The 14551-nt window shown below is 34.9% G+C and overlaps 1 protein-coding gene across 2 annotated transcripts in view; it reads right to left on the minus strand.

Moving 5' to 3' along the window:
* The window catches only part of LOC136026019 (protein singed-like), a 70565-nt gene extending 60695 nt beyond the window's left edge, over window positions 1-9870 (minus strand). For both annotated transcript variants that reach the window (XM_065702171.1, XM_065702170.1), the window contains exons 1-2: window positions 9750-9870; window positions 5222-5395 (exon numbers count right to left, since the gene is read on the minus strand). In XM_065702171.1, coding sequence (XP_065558243.1) covers window positions 5222-5377 — 156 coding nt within the window. In that variant the 5' untranslated portion in view covers window positions 5378-5395; window positions 9750-9870. The remainder of the gene's footprint in view (window positions 1-5221; window positions 5396-9749) is intronic.
* Between the last annotated feature and the right edge of the window lie 4681 nt (window positions 9871-14551).

Below are 14551 nucleotides of genomic sequence, written 5' to 3' on the forward strand. Positions count from 1 at the left end.
TGTCGAATTTTCCAGCTCCTATCTACAAAAATGTGGAATTTCGTATTTTTTGCCAGAAGATCGATCACCATTTTTTTTTTTTTTTTTTTTTTTTTTTTTTTTTTTTTTCAGGGGTGATCATGTTGACTTAGTGGCTCTGGCAAGAGGGCTCATTCTAACATAAATCAAAAGTTCTAGAGCCCTTTTTAAGTGACAAAAAATATTGGAGGGCACCTAGACCCCCTTCCACCCTCATTTTCCCCCAAAATCAACGGGTCAAAATTCTGAGATAGTCATTTTGTTCAGCATAGTCGAAAAACCTAATAACTATGTCTTTGGGGACGACTTACTCCCTCACAGTCCCCAGGGGAGGGGCTACAAGTTACAAACTCTGACCAGTGTTTACATATAGTAATGGTTATTGGGAAGTGTACAGACGTTTTCAGGGGAATTTTTTCTTGGATAGGAAGGGGGTTGAGGGGAGGGGGTTACATGGGAGGATCTTTCCATGGAGGAATTTGTCATGGGAGGAGAGAATTTCCATGAAGGGGGCGCAGGATGTTCTAATATTATTTAAAACAATGAAAAGATAAATATGAAAAATTGTTTTCAACTGAAAGTAAGGAGCAGCATTAAAACAAAACGAACGGAAATTCTTACGCATATGAGGGGTTCATCGCCTCCTAAATACCTGCTCTTTACGCTAAAGTATTTTAAGTAATTTCAAATATTTCTTCTACGGCCTTTGTGATTCAGGGGTCATTCTGAAAGAATTGGGACAAAATTTAAGCTTTAGTGTAAAGAGCAAGGTATTAAAGAGGGGGCGAACCCCCTCATATACGTAAGAAAAGTATACAATTATAGAAGTTCGTTACGAAAGTTAATTTGGAAGTTACGTATATTTTTTATTAATAAAAACGTTCGTTAGAAATTAAAAGTTCGAGTTGCCTTTTTAAGTAGCCAAAAGATTGAAGGGCAACTAAGCCTCCTCCCCCACACCTTTTTCTTCAAAATCAAAACTAAGAAAAAGACATTCAGCCAAAAAAAAAAATAAATGCAAATTTCGTTCTAAGTATTTATGTGCGAAGAGCCAAAATCAAGACACATTAATTCAAAAACATTCAGAAACTAAATAAAAAAAACATTTTTTTAACTGAAAGTAAGGAGCAACATTAAAACTTAAAACAAACTGAAATTAATTCTGTCGGAGTAATTTCTGCTCGTTTTAAGTTTTAATGTCGCTCCTTACTATCAGTTAAAAAAACCTTTTTTTTTATTTAATTGACCAAAAGACGCTTGCTTTGTAAACCTCTTTCGAAGCGGTCAATTAATATAGAAAATAATGAAAACGAAAAAAACGCAGAAAAACATTCATACAAAATGATTTACTCTGAAAGCAAGAAACTCATTACAAATATGTAAATTCCTTACTTTGGAGTAAATCCTTCATATACGACATCTCTGGCAATACCTGGATGCTACTTTGGTGAAAAATGACATTTTTTCAAAAACACATATCCAGTTGGGAAATATGTCGTTTTATGCCATAAATTTAAAAAATGTGTCCCTTTTACCCTGTACGCCCAAATTTGTAAATTATATGAATTTTTTGCCCTTTTGGGTCATTGTGGGTCCCGACACATGGGAATGTGTCCTTTTAACTTAAAATGTGTCCAGTTGGCAGCCCTTGCTTGAAACTGGTATCGGATGTTTTTGGCGCCTCCTTAATACAAAATTCTCTTCCCCCATGAAATATTCCTCCATGGAAAGATTCGCCTATGAACCCCCTCGCCCCCCCCCAACAGAAAAAATCTCCGCTGAAAACTAAAGTTTGCCTCTTTCTCACAACTCTACTTTTTGAAACAATAAAAACTGTAGCATAAAGAACGAAGCGTTGAGGGGGGGATAGCTCATTCCATATACAAAATAATTTCTGTTCGTTCTAAGTTTAAAGCCTTTCCTTACTTTCAGTTAAAAAATTTTTTTCTTTATTTAATAACAAAAGACATCAATATTTAAGCAGTTCTATAATTTGCAATAGCTGGTAATTTCATGGCTATGAATCCAATCGCACATATTAATTTAACGTTCTGCGGATAAGGGATGACAGATTGCCAAAGATTGTCCTTTTCGACCAGCCGTCTAGGGCAATGGTTCTCAACCGGGGTCCACATGGACCCTAGGGGTCCATGTGATATTTCCGAGGGTCCACAGGCAAAGAACAACAATTTGGGGGTCCACAATGATATTTTGGGGGTCCGTGAAGAAAACCAACTCAGAACGCTCTTTATTTTTAAGATTTCGATTTCTACTGTAATTTACATTATTTTGAATCGGTTTAGTGACCTACTCGGAATGGATATACCGATTTGGGTTTCAATTCCTTTCGAAGTTAATGTTGCCGAAATAGAATTATCTTTGCAAGAGCCCCTCATCAAATTACAAAGTGATGAAATAATGCGTGCAAAATTCAAAGATGGAAAGTACAATATATGGAAAACAAATGATGTTGCTAAAAAGTACCCTTTGCTCTGGGATAAAGCGCAGTTCTACGTTATTGCTTTTCCTACATCTTATCTTGTTGGGATTTAGTCGTGTTTCTCGAATTTTATTAAAAACTCGCAATAGACTTGACATTGTGAAAAGGGGGATCTTCGACTATCATTAATATCGATAGAACCAAATATAAAGAAACTTGTCGAGAAGGATCAACCACAGGGATCTCATTGAATAAACATGCCTTTTACTTTTTTTTTAATCACACACTTAATTTCAACTGCTTTTTTTATCCAGTTTACATAGATAATGTTGGAGTGAATTAAACATCCTGAGGAGCTCTACTCTCCATGAGCTTTAGCTGCTTGCCAATCGAAGAAACTTGTAGAAACTTGTAATATTGTAGTTATTATCACAATAATAGTAATAATAATAATAATTATTATTATTATATTACAATATTTTATTTGTATTAAATTAGTTTTCATTTAAAAATAAAGCTTAATCGTATGCTATTTGTTTCATAATTAAAACCTTAAAATTAATATTAGTGGAGAATAAAAATTGTTCTTATGTCCAACAGCTATGAAGGGGTCCACCAAGATAAAAAGAAGGGAAAAGGGGTCCATGGGGAATAAAAGGTTGAGAACCACTGGTCTAGGGTTAAACGGAAAGCAGGTCGTCCGCGGTTTAGGCGGGAAGATGTAATAAAGAAAGATTTAAGGGGAACAGGAACTTCCTGGGTGGTTGTAAATAGAGGCTTTAAACAGATTGGGATGGAGAAGGAGCAAGCATAGCTGTATCGGCCTCAGGCGGCTTAGTGCTGCGGTGAATTGTTACTACTAGCAGTAGTAATTTTGGAGATTGGCGTTAATTAAAAAAAAAACTCCGGAGAGGACAAACTAATTTCCAATAACAGCAGAAAGTAGAATGAACTAGCAAAAACAAAATAGAGGATAATTTTTGAGCGAAATAGAGTGATAATTCATATTGTATGAATTACAAGATATAATACTTACAACATTATACAACGGTAATCATAACTGTATTCATAAGAATTACTCATGCTCGAAACTATTGGAAAGGGTGAAAAAAAACTAGACCTGGAAAGGGAAAACAGTATGTGGAGAAGACAACATCCCCGGTTTTCTCAAGAACAATTCAAACCCTTGCTTTTGAGGAGGCTCAAAAAAAAGTTTCACAAAAAGGGCTTTTGGTGCATGAATTTTTTACACCACAACTGTAAGTAAATAAAAGGAAGAGATATGATAACAGCCAGGAAAGGGGGAGGGGTCGTGAAAATTTGTAATAAAAAGTGGTATTAAAATTTATTTATCAATTTTGATCCCCCTCCACCTGGCAAAACAAATTTCGTACTCACGTATTATAGCGACCACATTGTTGTTCTTGATCTGTTGTAAAACCAGTTTTTCTGAGCCTACTCGGAGATAATTAACTTAGCCTGAGTGAGATAAACCACTATGCAGTTTTTTTGGGGGGAGGGGTATAAAAAATGTTAAAAACGCATCAAATATTTGCTTATATTCATTTTTGTTAAGTTTTAACAAGTCGGACAAATATTTCAGGGGGAGCTAAAACCCCCTATCTCCTAGGTACGACCTTGTGTGCAGGTATTTTTTAGTTCAATATTTAACATATAGTGTTAGATGGGTTAGGCGATTAATATAATGCTTTCTAAGCAGCCTGCTTTCCATAATTCTCTGTTGTAGTTTCCGTAATTTTGTTGCTAAAGTATTATATATTCATCATATTTTGGTATATTTCATTATGACTAACCTAACTGTACTTCTTGAGCGTGGTCGCTACAATACACAAGTACCCAAAATTCTGAATCCCCCTTTCTATCGAGGTGATACCTGTATGCACCTATTCAAGGAACAATTGATTTTTACCTAAAAGAAGTTTTGTTTGCATAGAATGCGTTTTCTTATTGCAACAAAAAATTTTAGGCCCTACGCTTAATATTTCTGCATCTAAATGGTTAAAGAAAAAATATATTTTAATACAGATTACAGACAAAAGAGTTTGTACTACCTCCTCTGGTTTTCACATTATATGAAAGTGGATAGCCTATGTAATAAGTAAGAAAGTTTCATTGCGCTAAAAGCGCTAGATCCATGGCACACAAAACAAAAAGAAAAATTCACTTTTAAATAATTGTCATTGCAGAACACAAACAAAGAAAAATACAAATCAGAAAAATCTACTTCTGTACTGATGTTACTACTTCTGTTACTGATATTATACAATGGGTACTTAAAGCCTGTAAACAGGCAATTACTTTTCATTATAGATTTAATTCTGTTAAATATTATTAAAGCTAACAAATTTAAATAAAACCTTCACGATAAGTTTTTTGGGGGAGGAAGGTAAGCTGACTTAGAAAGACGTGTTTGGAGAGAGCAGACAAAATGTTTTTTCTCCGATCCTTACAAGAATATAGTCTACTTTTTTCCTTTTTTTTAGCAGTCACCTGACAGGCTCTTTGGCAAGCTAATTTATAATTAAAAGCAAGATTTCTATACTTCCACTGTAGAAAGTCATTACTCTCTTTGTTCTTCTTTTCTTATTTTGTTGACTTTTTCAGAATGACATGATTGCTCTACTTTTTAAATAGAACGAAACATTACACCCCATTTACCCCTTCATTATTATTTTTTAATAAAATATATGAGATTGGCTACAAAGGTCAGAATTTTCATCAGTAACATGTCGAGAAACTTACCTTAAATCCGAAAGTTTCAGCCGTAAGATACTTCTTTAAGGAAGAGTTAACTAATCCAACATTCCAATTTCCGCGGAGGTCGGATGACAAACTCGATGTTCCCGAACCAACACTGGCTGCATCAGAATTACTTCCTGAACCATTGTTAAACACCATGGTTGTGGACCTATGCAACTATAAAAATAAAGTAATTTACCAAAAATACTATTTTTGCATAAGGGCTAAGTTCATGGGTTCACACTCGTTTGGCCTTTAGGAGCAGGAAGCATTGGAGGCCGAAGGTTTTATTTAAGAGGAACTAAGCTACTAAAATAATCCACAAATAATAGGAGGAGGGGTGACAACTTCCTTCTTAAAAAAAATAATTTATTGAAAAAAAAGATATTCCCTGGGGGAGGGGGGCTTAACTAGGACGTTGTCTATTGAGCATATCTTTAGTAATTTTACTGCAGTACTGTTTGTTTGGACTAAACCCTATAATAAAAAAAAGTAATACCATGCGATTCCTAATTCAGCAACCCCTTTACATATAATATTCGCTGCCACGATAATTGCGTACATACAATTTCTCTGATGCCTTGATATAGCCCTACGTTTTTTGTATTTCGGCTAATTTTTCATCAATTGTTGGAAAATAATGACAATTTGAAAATAAAGAACCTAAGCAAACTTTTGTATATAGCCTAGGACTATAATAGCAGTGGTGTAAATTGTCCTTCCCCTCTTGTAAATACCGTTTTTTGGGGGGAGGGGGATGATTTTCATTCAAAAATGACTTTTCCAGTGTTTCCATTTTGAACATTTAAAATAAACAAGTTTGCCCCCCTCTTATATCTTGGCGTATTTTACCACTCCCCCCTAAATGTTTGTGAATTGACACCACTATGTTAGGGGAGGGAGGGTTGGGATGCAACGGTCACAGCAGCGAATATTATTCTTTGAATGAGTTTTGAATTGATCGAATGACATTATCTTTATTAGCATGGCTTTTAATTCAGCAAAGGAATCACGCAAGAAGTCATTGCATCTTTTACTTGGATTCATACAAACTTATCAAGCCAAAAATAATTCTAAATTCTATTCAACACTTTTGAGCACAGAAAAGCTGGAAAATACTACCCTACAAACCTGATGAGAAAAAATTCCAGCAAACAACCCCCTCCTTTCAAAAATTCTGGATCTGCCACCGGGGAAATCAATCTTCTAGGGACGATACTACCCCCTCCCCAATATCAGAGTCAGGAACCCCATTGAGGGGGGATCATACTTAAGAAATAAACCAGCCTCCCTTCCCATTTAGCCTAAGTACCCAAGATTAATCGTAGGTTTGGTGGCACCAAAGACAAAATTAGTCTTTCATCTACCTCAAAAAATGTATGTGAACTATCCAATGGCTTATGAAATAGCCTTTAAAAAAATATTGACCAGACCACGGGGCAACCTAGCTGAAGCACCCCAAGACAGCTTCTCCAGTCTCCCCTCCTCCTGTTATACACGGTCTCTCTCTTGGATTATGCATGGTATCTTCAGAAATAAATACCACAGTAAAAAAGGGTAGTATCATTCAATTCCCCATTCAACACTGTTTCCGGTACTATTGTAGACTAGGGGCGCTATATTTTGTGTCCTTTTTGAATACTGTATCCGTACTTAAGACAATACTTCCCACTCCCCCCCCTTGATGGTCCTAGGATATATAACCTACAAAACTAAAAGAAAACACGAAAACAATACAATTCTTACTTTATAATATGCAGCTTCTTTTTATTAATTAGAGTATCATGTTTCCTTAAATTTTTATCTGCAGTCTTAAATGATTTTAAATAGTATAGGCAGTATTTAATCATTATTAATTATCATTACTTAATAATTTTTTGTATTTTAATTTATTTTTGTTTATTAATTAATTTGTAATTTATTACTTTTTTCATTTATTAACTGCATCCTCTACTTTATTTTAATAAAAAAGTCTCAAAATTACAAATTGATTATAACCGTTAGGTTATCTATTTAAATTTTGCACCCCTAAAATTTGTCCGCCCGGGCAAGTGCTCCTTTGTCCCTCTCCTAAAACTGCCCCTGAATATAGGCTACTATGAACAATTCCATTATAGTCACTGAGACAAATGTACTTAAAACTGTTCGCGGTAACGAACTGTAAGGAGCAATTCGACCAAATAGTACCGTAACTGAAACTCTAAATAAAAGGAATTTGATAACAATTAATGCATCACAAGAAACACATTCTTGTTCTAACTTCAAATATATAAAATTCATTGTTTAATGTGACCTATAAAAAGCTAAGAGCCAGAGATAAATTTGCCTCATTTTCGGAAAAGGGCCGGAAACACCATAAAAATCATTTGATTTTAATAAAAGTCACACCATCATATTTAGCATATCAGATAACCTTAGCGTAGAAATTTCAAGCTCCTATCGATAAAAACATGGAATTTTGTATTTTTCTGCCAGAAGAAATATCATAGATGCGTGTTATTGCTTTTTTTTTCAGGGGTGAATAGTATCGAACCAATGGTCCAAGGAGATCGAGAGAGGGCCCATTCGATCGGAAACCTAAAGCTCTTGTGCACTTTTTAAGTGATCAAAAGCTTGGACGGCAACTAGTCCCGGTACTTTTGTATTATTCAGAACATACTCAATAAGTGAAGTTAGGTTCTTTTGTGGAACAAACTACGATGCGAAAAACCGGTTTCATAGCCACAAAGACAGAACTCAATTTAGCTTGGAACGCATAGTGATAGAAGATAGTGTCTGAACATGGATTTTGAAATGAAGATTTGGGATTTGCCAAAGACTGAAAAAGAGGCAATTATATTTATCCTAATATATTTAACCTAACCACCTCTATATATATAAATTTAATTAAAATGTATCTACATGGAAGTTTGTTTCGCGAAAGAACCTAACTTCACTTATTGAGTGTGTTCTAAATAATACACAAGTACCCTAGTCCCCCTCCCACGCTCCTTTTCCCCAAAGACATACAATTAAAATTCTGAGATAGGTAGTTGATTCAGGGTAGTTAGAGGTCTAATATATATGGATTTGAGTACGACATGAGCCCCCACAGCATCTGGGGAAACAGCCGTAAGTTATGCAGTATACCCAGTGTCCATATGTAGTGTTTGTTATTGGGAAATATAAGAATTTTTTGGGAAGATTTTCTGCAGGGGGGGGGGGGTGTCCAAAAACATGATTTTCTGTAGGGAGTGACATCGGGGGGGGGGGAATTTCAAGAGAAATTTCACACAGTTTGAGAGATTTTCCCATAGGATTTGAAAAAATGTCAGAAATTTAACAGAAAAAATTCAACTAAAAGTAAGCAGGGGCATAATTTGCTACAGGGCAGGGGAAAACTGCCCCCAGACCTCAGTTCCCTATAGCTGAAATTGAGTTTATGCAAACAATCTTGTCAAAACTAATATATGCCTGCATAATTCAAACATCCAGAGAAACAGGTCAGTTTTCTTCAGTTTATCTTGGCCTTTATGGTAATATATGGCTCATTTTCCATTTTTCACTGTCATTTTACTTGATTTGGAAAAATTGGCTCCGAATTCCCCCCCCCCCAAAAAAAATGACGAAATTACGTTAGTGGAAGTAAGCGTATGGGCCTAAGAGACCAGCTATACATAAGGAAACATGTTAAGAAAACAATTTTTAGTTCATAATATGTAGAATAATCCTAGTTAACACATTTTGGAAAAATATTTCGGTAAATTTTTCGTTGTTCATATTATTGACTTACAAATAAAGTGAACATACCAGTCGATGTCTTTTTTTTAAGCTCTTTACGAATATAATAATCGCTTCTATCGCAAATTCAAATTTAAGCCCTTTTTGAACTCTTGGAAATGACCAAATCTTTCTAGTTTTGTGGTATAAAAAAGCCTTAAATTAGCACAATCTAAGCAAACCTAACCATTCTACACCTTCTTCCGTTGGCTTTCATATTTTCGATATTTTATCGAAAACGCAGTCAATAATATGAACAACGAAAATTTATCAATATTTCAACTAATAGCAAGAAATTAACTGAATATAAGGGAACTGAAAAAGTATATTTTTTTATTTTCTGTAGCCTAGTAGAGTTTTTCAGGTAATTTATTCAGTTTCCTGCAATTTTTCAGTTTTTAAAATTCAAAAATTTTGAAAGCGGTTTCAGTACATTATACTATAGGCAACTTGATTTTTTTACTTTGCCAATGGAAAGTCACAAAATCAACGAAGATTTGTATATAGCCTATGTTGAGTGGGGAATTCCATTGTACTAGGTTACTATAGTGTTTTAGTTCAGAAGAGGCCAGGTACAAGAGTGTTCATCCCCCTCCCACTCATAGTGACCCTGTAACAGTCATCAATAATAGCCTAGGGTAGGCAAACACAAAAGGAGGAGTATTGTATGGTCTCTAATCATACAACCATTCTAAAAATAGGCTATACATCAGTGTCACGTAGCCTATCTTCAAATATTGATAGAACTAGACAAAACAATAGATGAAAATACCTCTATAAAAGTGTAACTTTTGTATAGTCCAATCCTTAATTCAAGAATTAACTGAGCTTATTGAAACGGGTCTATGAATTATAAGGCATCTGCGATTTGAAATTTCTATTGATGAGACGTGACTACCATCTATTGACAATAATATTCCAGGCAGTACTGTATTAGATCAAAATATCTTTCGAACAAAAACGACATAATTGGACTTAAAGTAAAAAACAAACTTGCTTGGAAATAAATCTTGAATATTTAAGCGATTATGCAACAGGTCAAGTCAAAATAAACTCAAAGCAGCAAAGAAAAATAGTGAAAACATTGGTCAAGTTAGAATGTCCGAAAAGCGTTTGTTTCAAAATTGTTGGATAAAGTTTTGTCCACAGAATTTGTCAAAAAGCTCTGTCAAAAAACAATGGCAGTCCTTTTCTGATTTTTGAATATTGAGCTTCAAAATGTTTAATACTTTCCTTCAACGGTAAACCAATTTGTTGGAGAAATTCTGTAACAATGCAAATAAACAGTTTTGTTTGGACTGCAGAAACGCAAATATTGGGGAAATCGTTAGCTGACAATTTTAGTTTGGATGGCAGAAAAGGTCTTAAACCTTAGAAATTGTAAAAAGCTTTAGAATCTGGCATTATACAAAGTTGAGAACTTAATAGTCACTTTTGTAATATTGTTTCCTTAAGGATATCTCGTAAATTAACCAAAAGTGTCTAGGGAGCTAAATTTTATTGGATGAAAAGTAAGGTTTAAATGCAAGAGCTGGGAAGGTGAAACATTCTTAGAATTGGATTATACGGATTATTTGAGTTTCCTAGATAATAAGCAAGCCAAAAAAAATGAGTATTTGGAGGTTTTGAGGTTTTAGGGTATAGAGGTAGGTTTAAAAAATTATGTCAAGAAGACTAAGTCACTTAGACTAGGAATATATGAATGTGAATAGGTCGTGTTGAGTAAATAGATGATCGATCAATCTGAGAGTTTCAATTACGTGGGTTGTGTTACTAGCAAAGATGACGGGTACGGTGAAGGTTAAAAAAAGAAGAATAGCCAAGACAGGTGTCTTTTCGCAGTTGGTAAAAGTTTGGAAGAATTCAAATTAATGTTAGAATATTAAAAGCTAAAGTAATAACAATGATTAAGTATGGCTCTGAAATATGAGTGCTTCATGTGACAGAAGAGGATTTGTTAAGAGTTTTCCATAGAAATTGTCTACGGACAGTTTTGGATATCCGTTTGCTGACCGTCTATCAAACAACAACCTGTACAAAAAAGATGTTCTTGTTCCACTTTCTAGGGGTATAATGAGGGAAAAATTGAGATGACTAGAATATGTTTTGTGAAGATGATGAATGACATGTTACCAAAGATTGTTCTTTTTGCCTGTCGATCAAAGCTCAAGGCAAAAACAGGTTGTCCCTGAATAGGGTGGGAAGAGGTTGTAAGAAAGGATTTAAAAGAAAATAGAAATTCTTGGGAGGGTGTCATTAGGGAATCTTTGAGTTGATAGGGATGGAGGAGGAGTGTCCGTAACTGGGTTGACCTCATGTAGCTCAGTGCTGCAGAGAGCTGCTAGTAGCATAGCACGTCTGAGTGGAAAAATTTTGGGGATGTAGTGTGAAAACGAGTCAAGTTCTAAATCCCTTTGAAAACGTGTCAGCCCGGAATCTGTTTAAAGCGAGCTAAAACAAAATTTGTGTAAATAATAAGAGCCAATGTATGGTATTGTCTATGGTAAAGGGCTATAAGGCTCCAATTTATTATTTTTATCGTTTTTTTCATAGGCACTTCATATGGAAGGCGAACTTCGAAGGGGGCTCATCCGATTAGAAATCAAAGGTTATAGTTCACTTTCTAAGAGTAAAAAATAATCAGAGTGAAACCAGCCTGCTCCCACACTCTTTTCTTCTTAACTGTATTCGGTCAAAACTTTGAGATAGCCATTTTGTTCAATATAGTCTAAAGCTCAAATAACTATGCGTACAGGGTTGACCCCCACCCTCAGCCCCCAAGGCAAGGGTTGTAAGCTATACAACATTGTTAACATATAAGGTTTTCTATTGGGAGAAGACAGCATGCATGACTTTGGTCTCCAAAAATACTTAGAGTGTTACAGCGAAACTTTCAGAAATTGCTGAGAGGGATGCCGAACACGATCGAAGCCCATAATTTGTTTTCTGGTTGTCAAATGAGAATATCGACAATGTCTAAGAAATATGTAAGGTTATTTCTATTGAAAATTTCAAAGTATGTTAAGGGGAAGACGAAAGGGGCATTGGAGTTCAACCGATCCCCTCCCCCTCCCTCATTATTTTTTAGGCTTTACCTCTAATCAACATTGATTGAAATTTTGAAATCGTCATTTTTTTTTCAAACCCATCAAAAGGTCAGATGGTTATGCTTTCAGGAATCCCATACCCCCTACAGTCCTGGATCAAGGATTTTTAATTATTTAGTTTGATCATTGTTTACATGCCGGATTTGTCATTAGGTAAAAGAAAAATGTTTGTTTCTTTCAGAATCAAACAACCAAGGTATTTAAGCATAAAAAGATAAAACTTTGAAGAATGTTGAGGGGTAAGGCAGTTGTACATGCAGTCTATCAAAAAGGAGGAGTGGCAATATCTTAAGAATGGCTGTGGATATTAAGTCGAAACTTTCAGAACATGTTTAGGGGATGCTGATGTTCAAAAGTTGTTGGAGGGCTTCCAGCCCCTCCAAATCCCATTTTAGCTTCCTTTCCTCCAAAAATATTCGATCAAAATTTTGAAATAGTTATCGTCTTCTAAAATAATCTAAAAGTCAAATAACTATGCCTTTGAGGGTGTCATGGTCCTCATAGCTTTTGAGAAGGCCACCCAACACAACAAAAATAAATTGTTACATACTGGTTTATCGAAAGGGAGCACCAGCATTATATAAGGAACGACCGACTGAGGGCATGAAATTGAAACTTTCAGGATGTGTTGAGGGGGAAGTTGAAGTGTCATTGAAGGGCCTGAGGCCCTTTTTGATGATTGCTTCCTCCCCTAGATACTGATCACAATTTTGAAAAAGCTGTTTTGTTCAAAATAGTCAAAAGGTTTTGTAACTGTGTCTCTGGGAATGCAATATCCCAACAGCCTCCAAGGCAACGAATGAAAATTATGCAATTTGCACTTTTTTACATGTAGGATTTGACATTAGGAGAAAGGGGAACCTTTGGTTCTGGTGTGTGTTTGAAAAGGCTAGGGATATGAAAGTGAAACTTCAGGGATTGTTGAAAGACTTGTTAAACTAAAGCAAAAGACATTATACGCGTTCTTTAAGAACATATCCAGGGGGATGTTTAAAAGTGGTCAGAGGGCAACAACTACCGCTTCCCTTTCTTTAACCTGCCCTCCCTCAAAGATATCTGATCAAAATTTTGAAATAGCCATCTTGTTCAAAATAGTCGAAAAATCAAATAACTACACTTCCAGAGCTGACATAACCCCCATAGCCCCTTTGGCAAGTCTTTTAATCTATATAAGTTGCCCATTGCTTATAAATAAGGCTGGTTGTTGGGAAAAGGGAGAATACTGGGAAAATAAATCTTAAAACAAGTAAAAACTAAGTTGAATATTCAATTTAAACTTGAAACAAACAAATATTGCTTCAAGCAGGAGCTACTACCCCCTTCCCCTTTGTTTAATCATACAATTTCTAAGGCCTAATATGTCATTTGTGCTTTACTCAAAACAGATTATACTATACACATTATTTTTATATCCGCAATTTAAAAAAAGAATAAAACTGTAAAATAATCTTGAATTGCTGAGTTTGCAGGGAATAATATCATTATATATTAAATTTTTTCGGTAAAATTCTAGTTAATTGACTTCTTGCTATCTCGGAAAGGGTTTAGGTTAGGAAAATGAAACTTTCAGCGATGGGTTTACATGCTAAAGTATGTCCCGGGAAGGTATTTTAAAGTACTCACCTACGCTCCTTCTCCCTCTTGAGGGTCCTGAAATTTGCCTACATGACAGGTCTATACCTATTGAAATTTTGACAAAACAATATTTTACCTTAATTTTCAGTTACTAGTTCCTTTTTCTCTGCCTTTAGTTCTGAAAATGCAATTCCTGTTATTTGGGTAGAATTTTGAGTCATATCAATGTTTTTTTTCTTCAAAATTTAGGAAATGTATTTGCGTATCTTTAAAACCTTTTAAAATGGAATTGAGAAAAGTTATGAAGCTGAAAACAATTTTGTTGTACTTCAATTAAGCAGAAGATCTATTTTGCAAGGTTTCACTTTTATAACACACATATTTTTAAAGGCCATCAAAGGTCAGGGCCCTCTAGAGGGAGAAGGAGTGGAGGTAGTTGCTTCAAAATACCTTCCCGGGGCATACTTTAGTCTGTAGATTCATCCCTGAAAGTTTCATTTTCCTAACCTAAACCCTTTCTGAGATAGCAAGAAGTCAATTAACTAGAATTTTACCGATTTTTCAGCTAATTTCCATTATCTCTTTCCAGTCATCTTGATTATTACGATGATTTGCATTTAATTTGTCGTCGAAGTTTTGAAAAACAAGCACACTGTTCAAAATACAAATAGTTTTCAATCTTTCTTTTTTTCTTTTTTTCAATTTTAAAACAAGCGTACTCATTTCAACTAAGTGATGTAATTTAAAGTAAATATACAAGATCTGTTTTTTCTTCCAATTAAATATAAAGTAAATTTCACTTTTTATAGAGCTCCTACAAATAGTTGTTGTTCTGGAATCCCAGCTCCTAAGAGAAAATCTATAATGATTCATATCATCAGAGAAAAAAATA

The sequence above is a fragment of the Artemia franciscana genome, chromosome 4 (assembly GCF_032884065.1).
Source record: "Artemia franciscana chromosome 4, ASM3288406v1, whole genome shotgun sequence".
NCBI lineage: Eukaryota > Metazoa > Arthropoda > Branchiopoda > Anostraca > Artemiidae > Artemia > Artemia franciscana.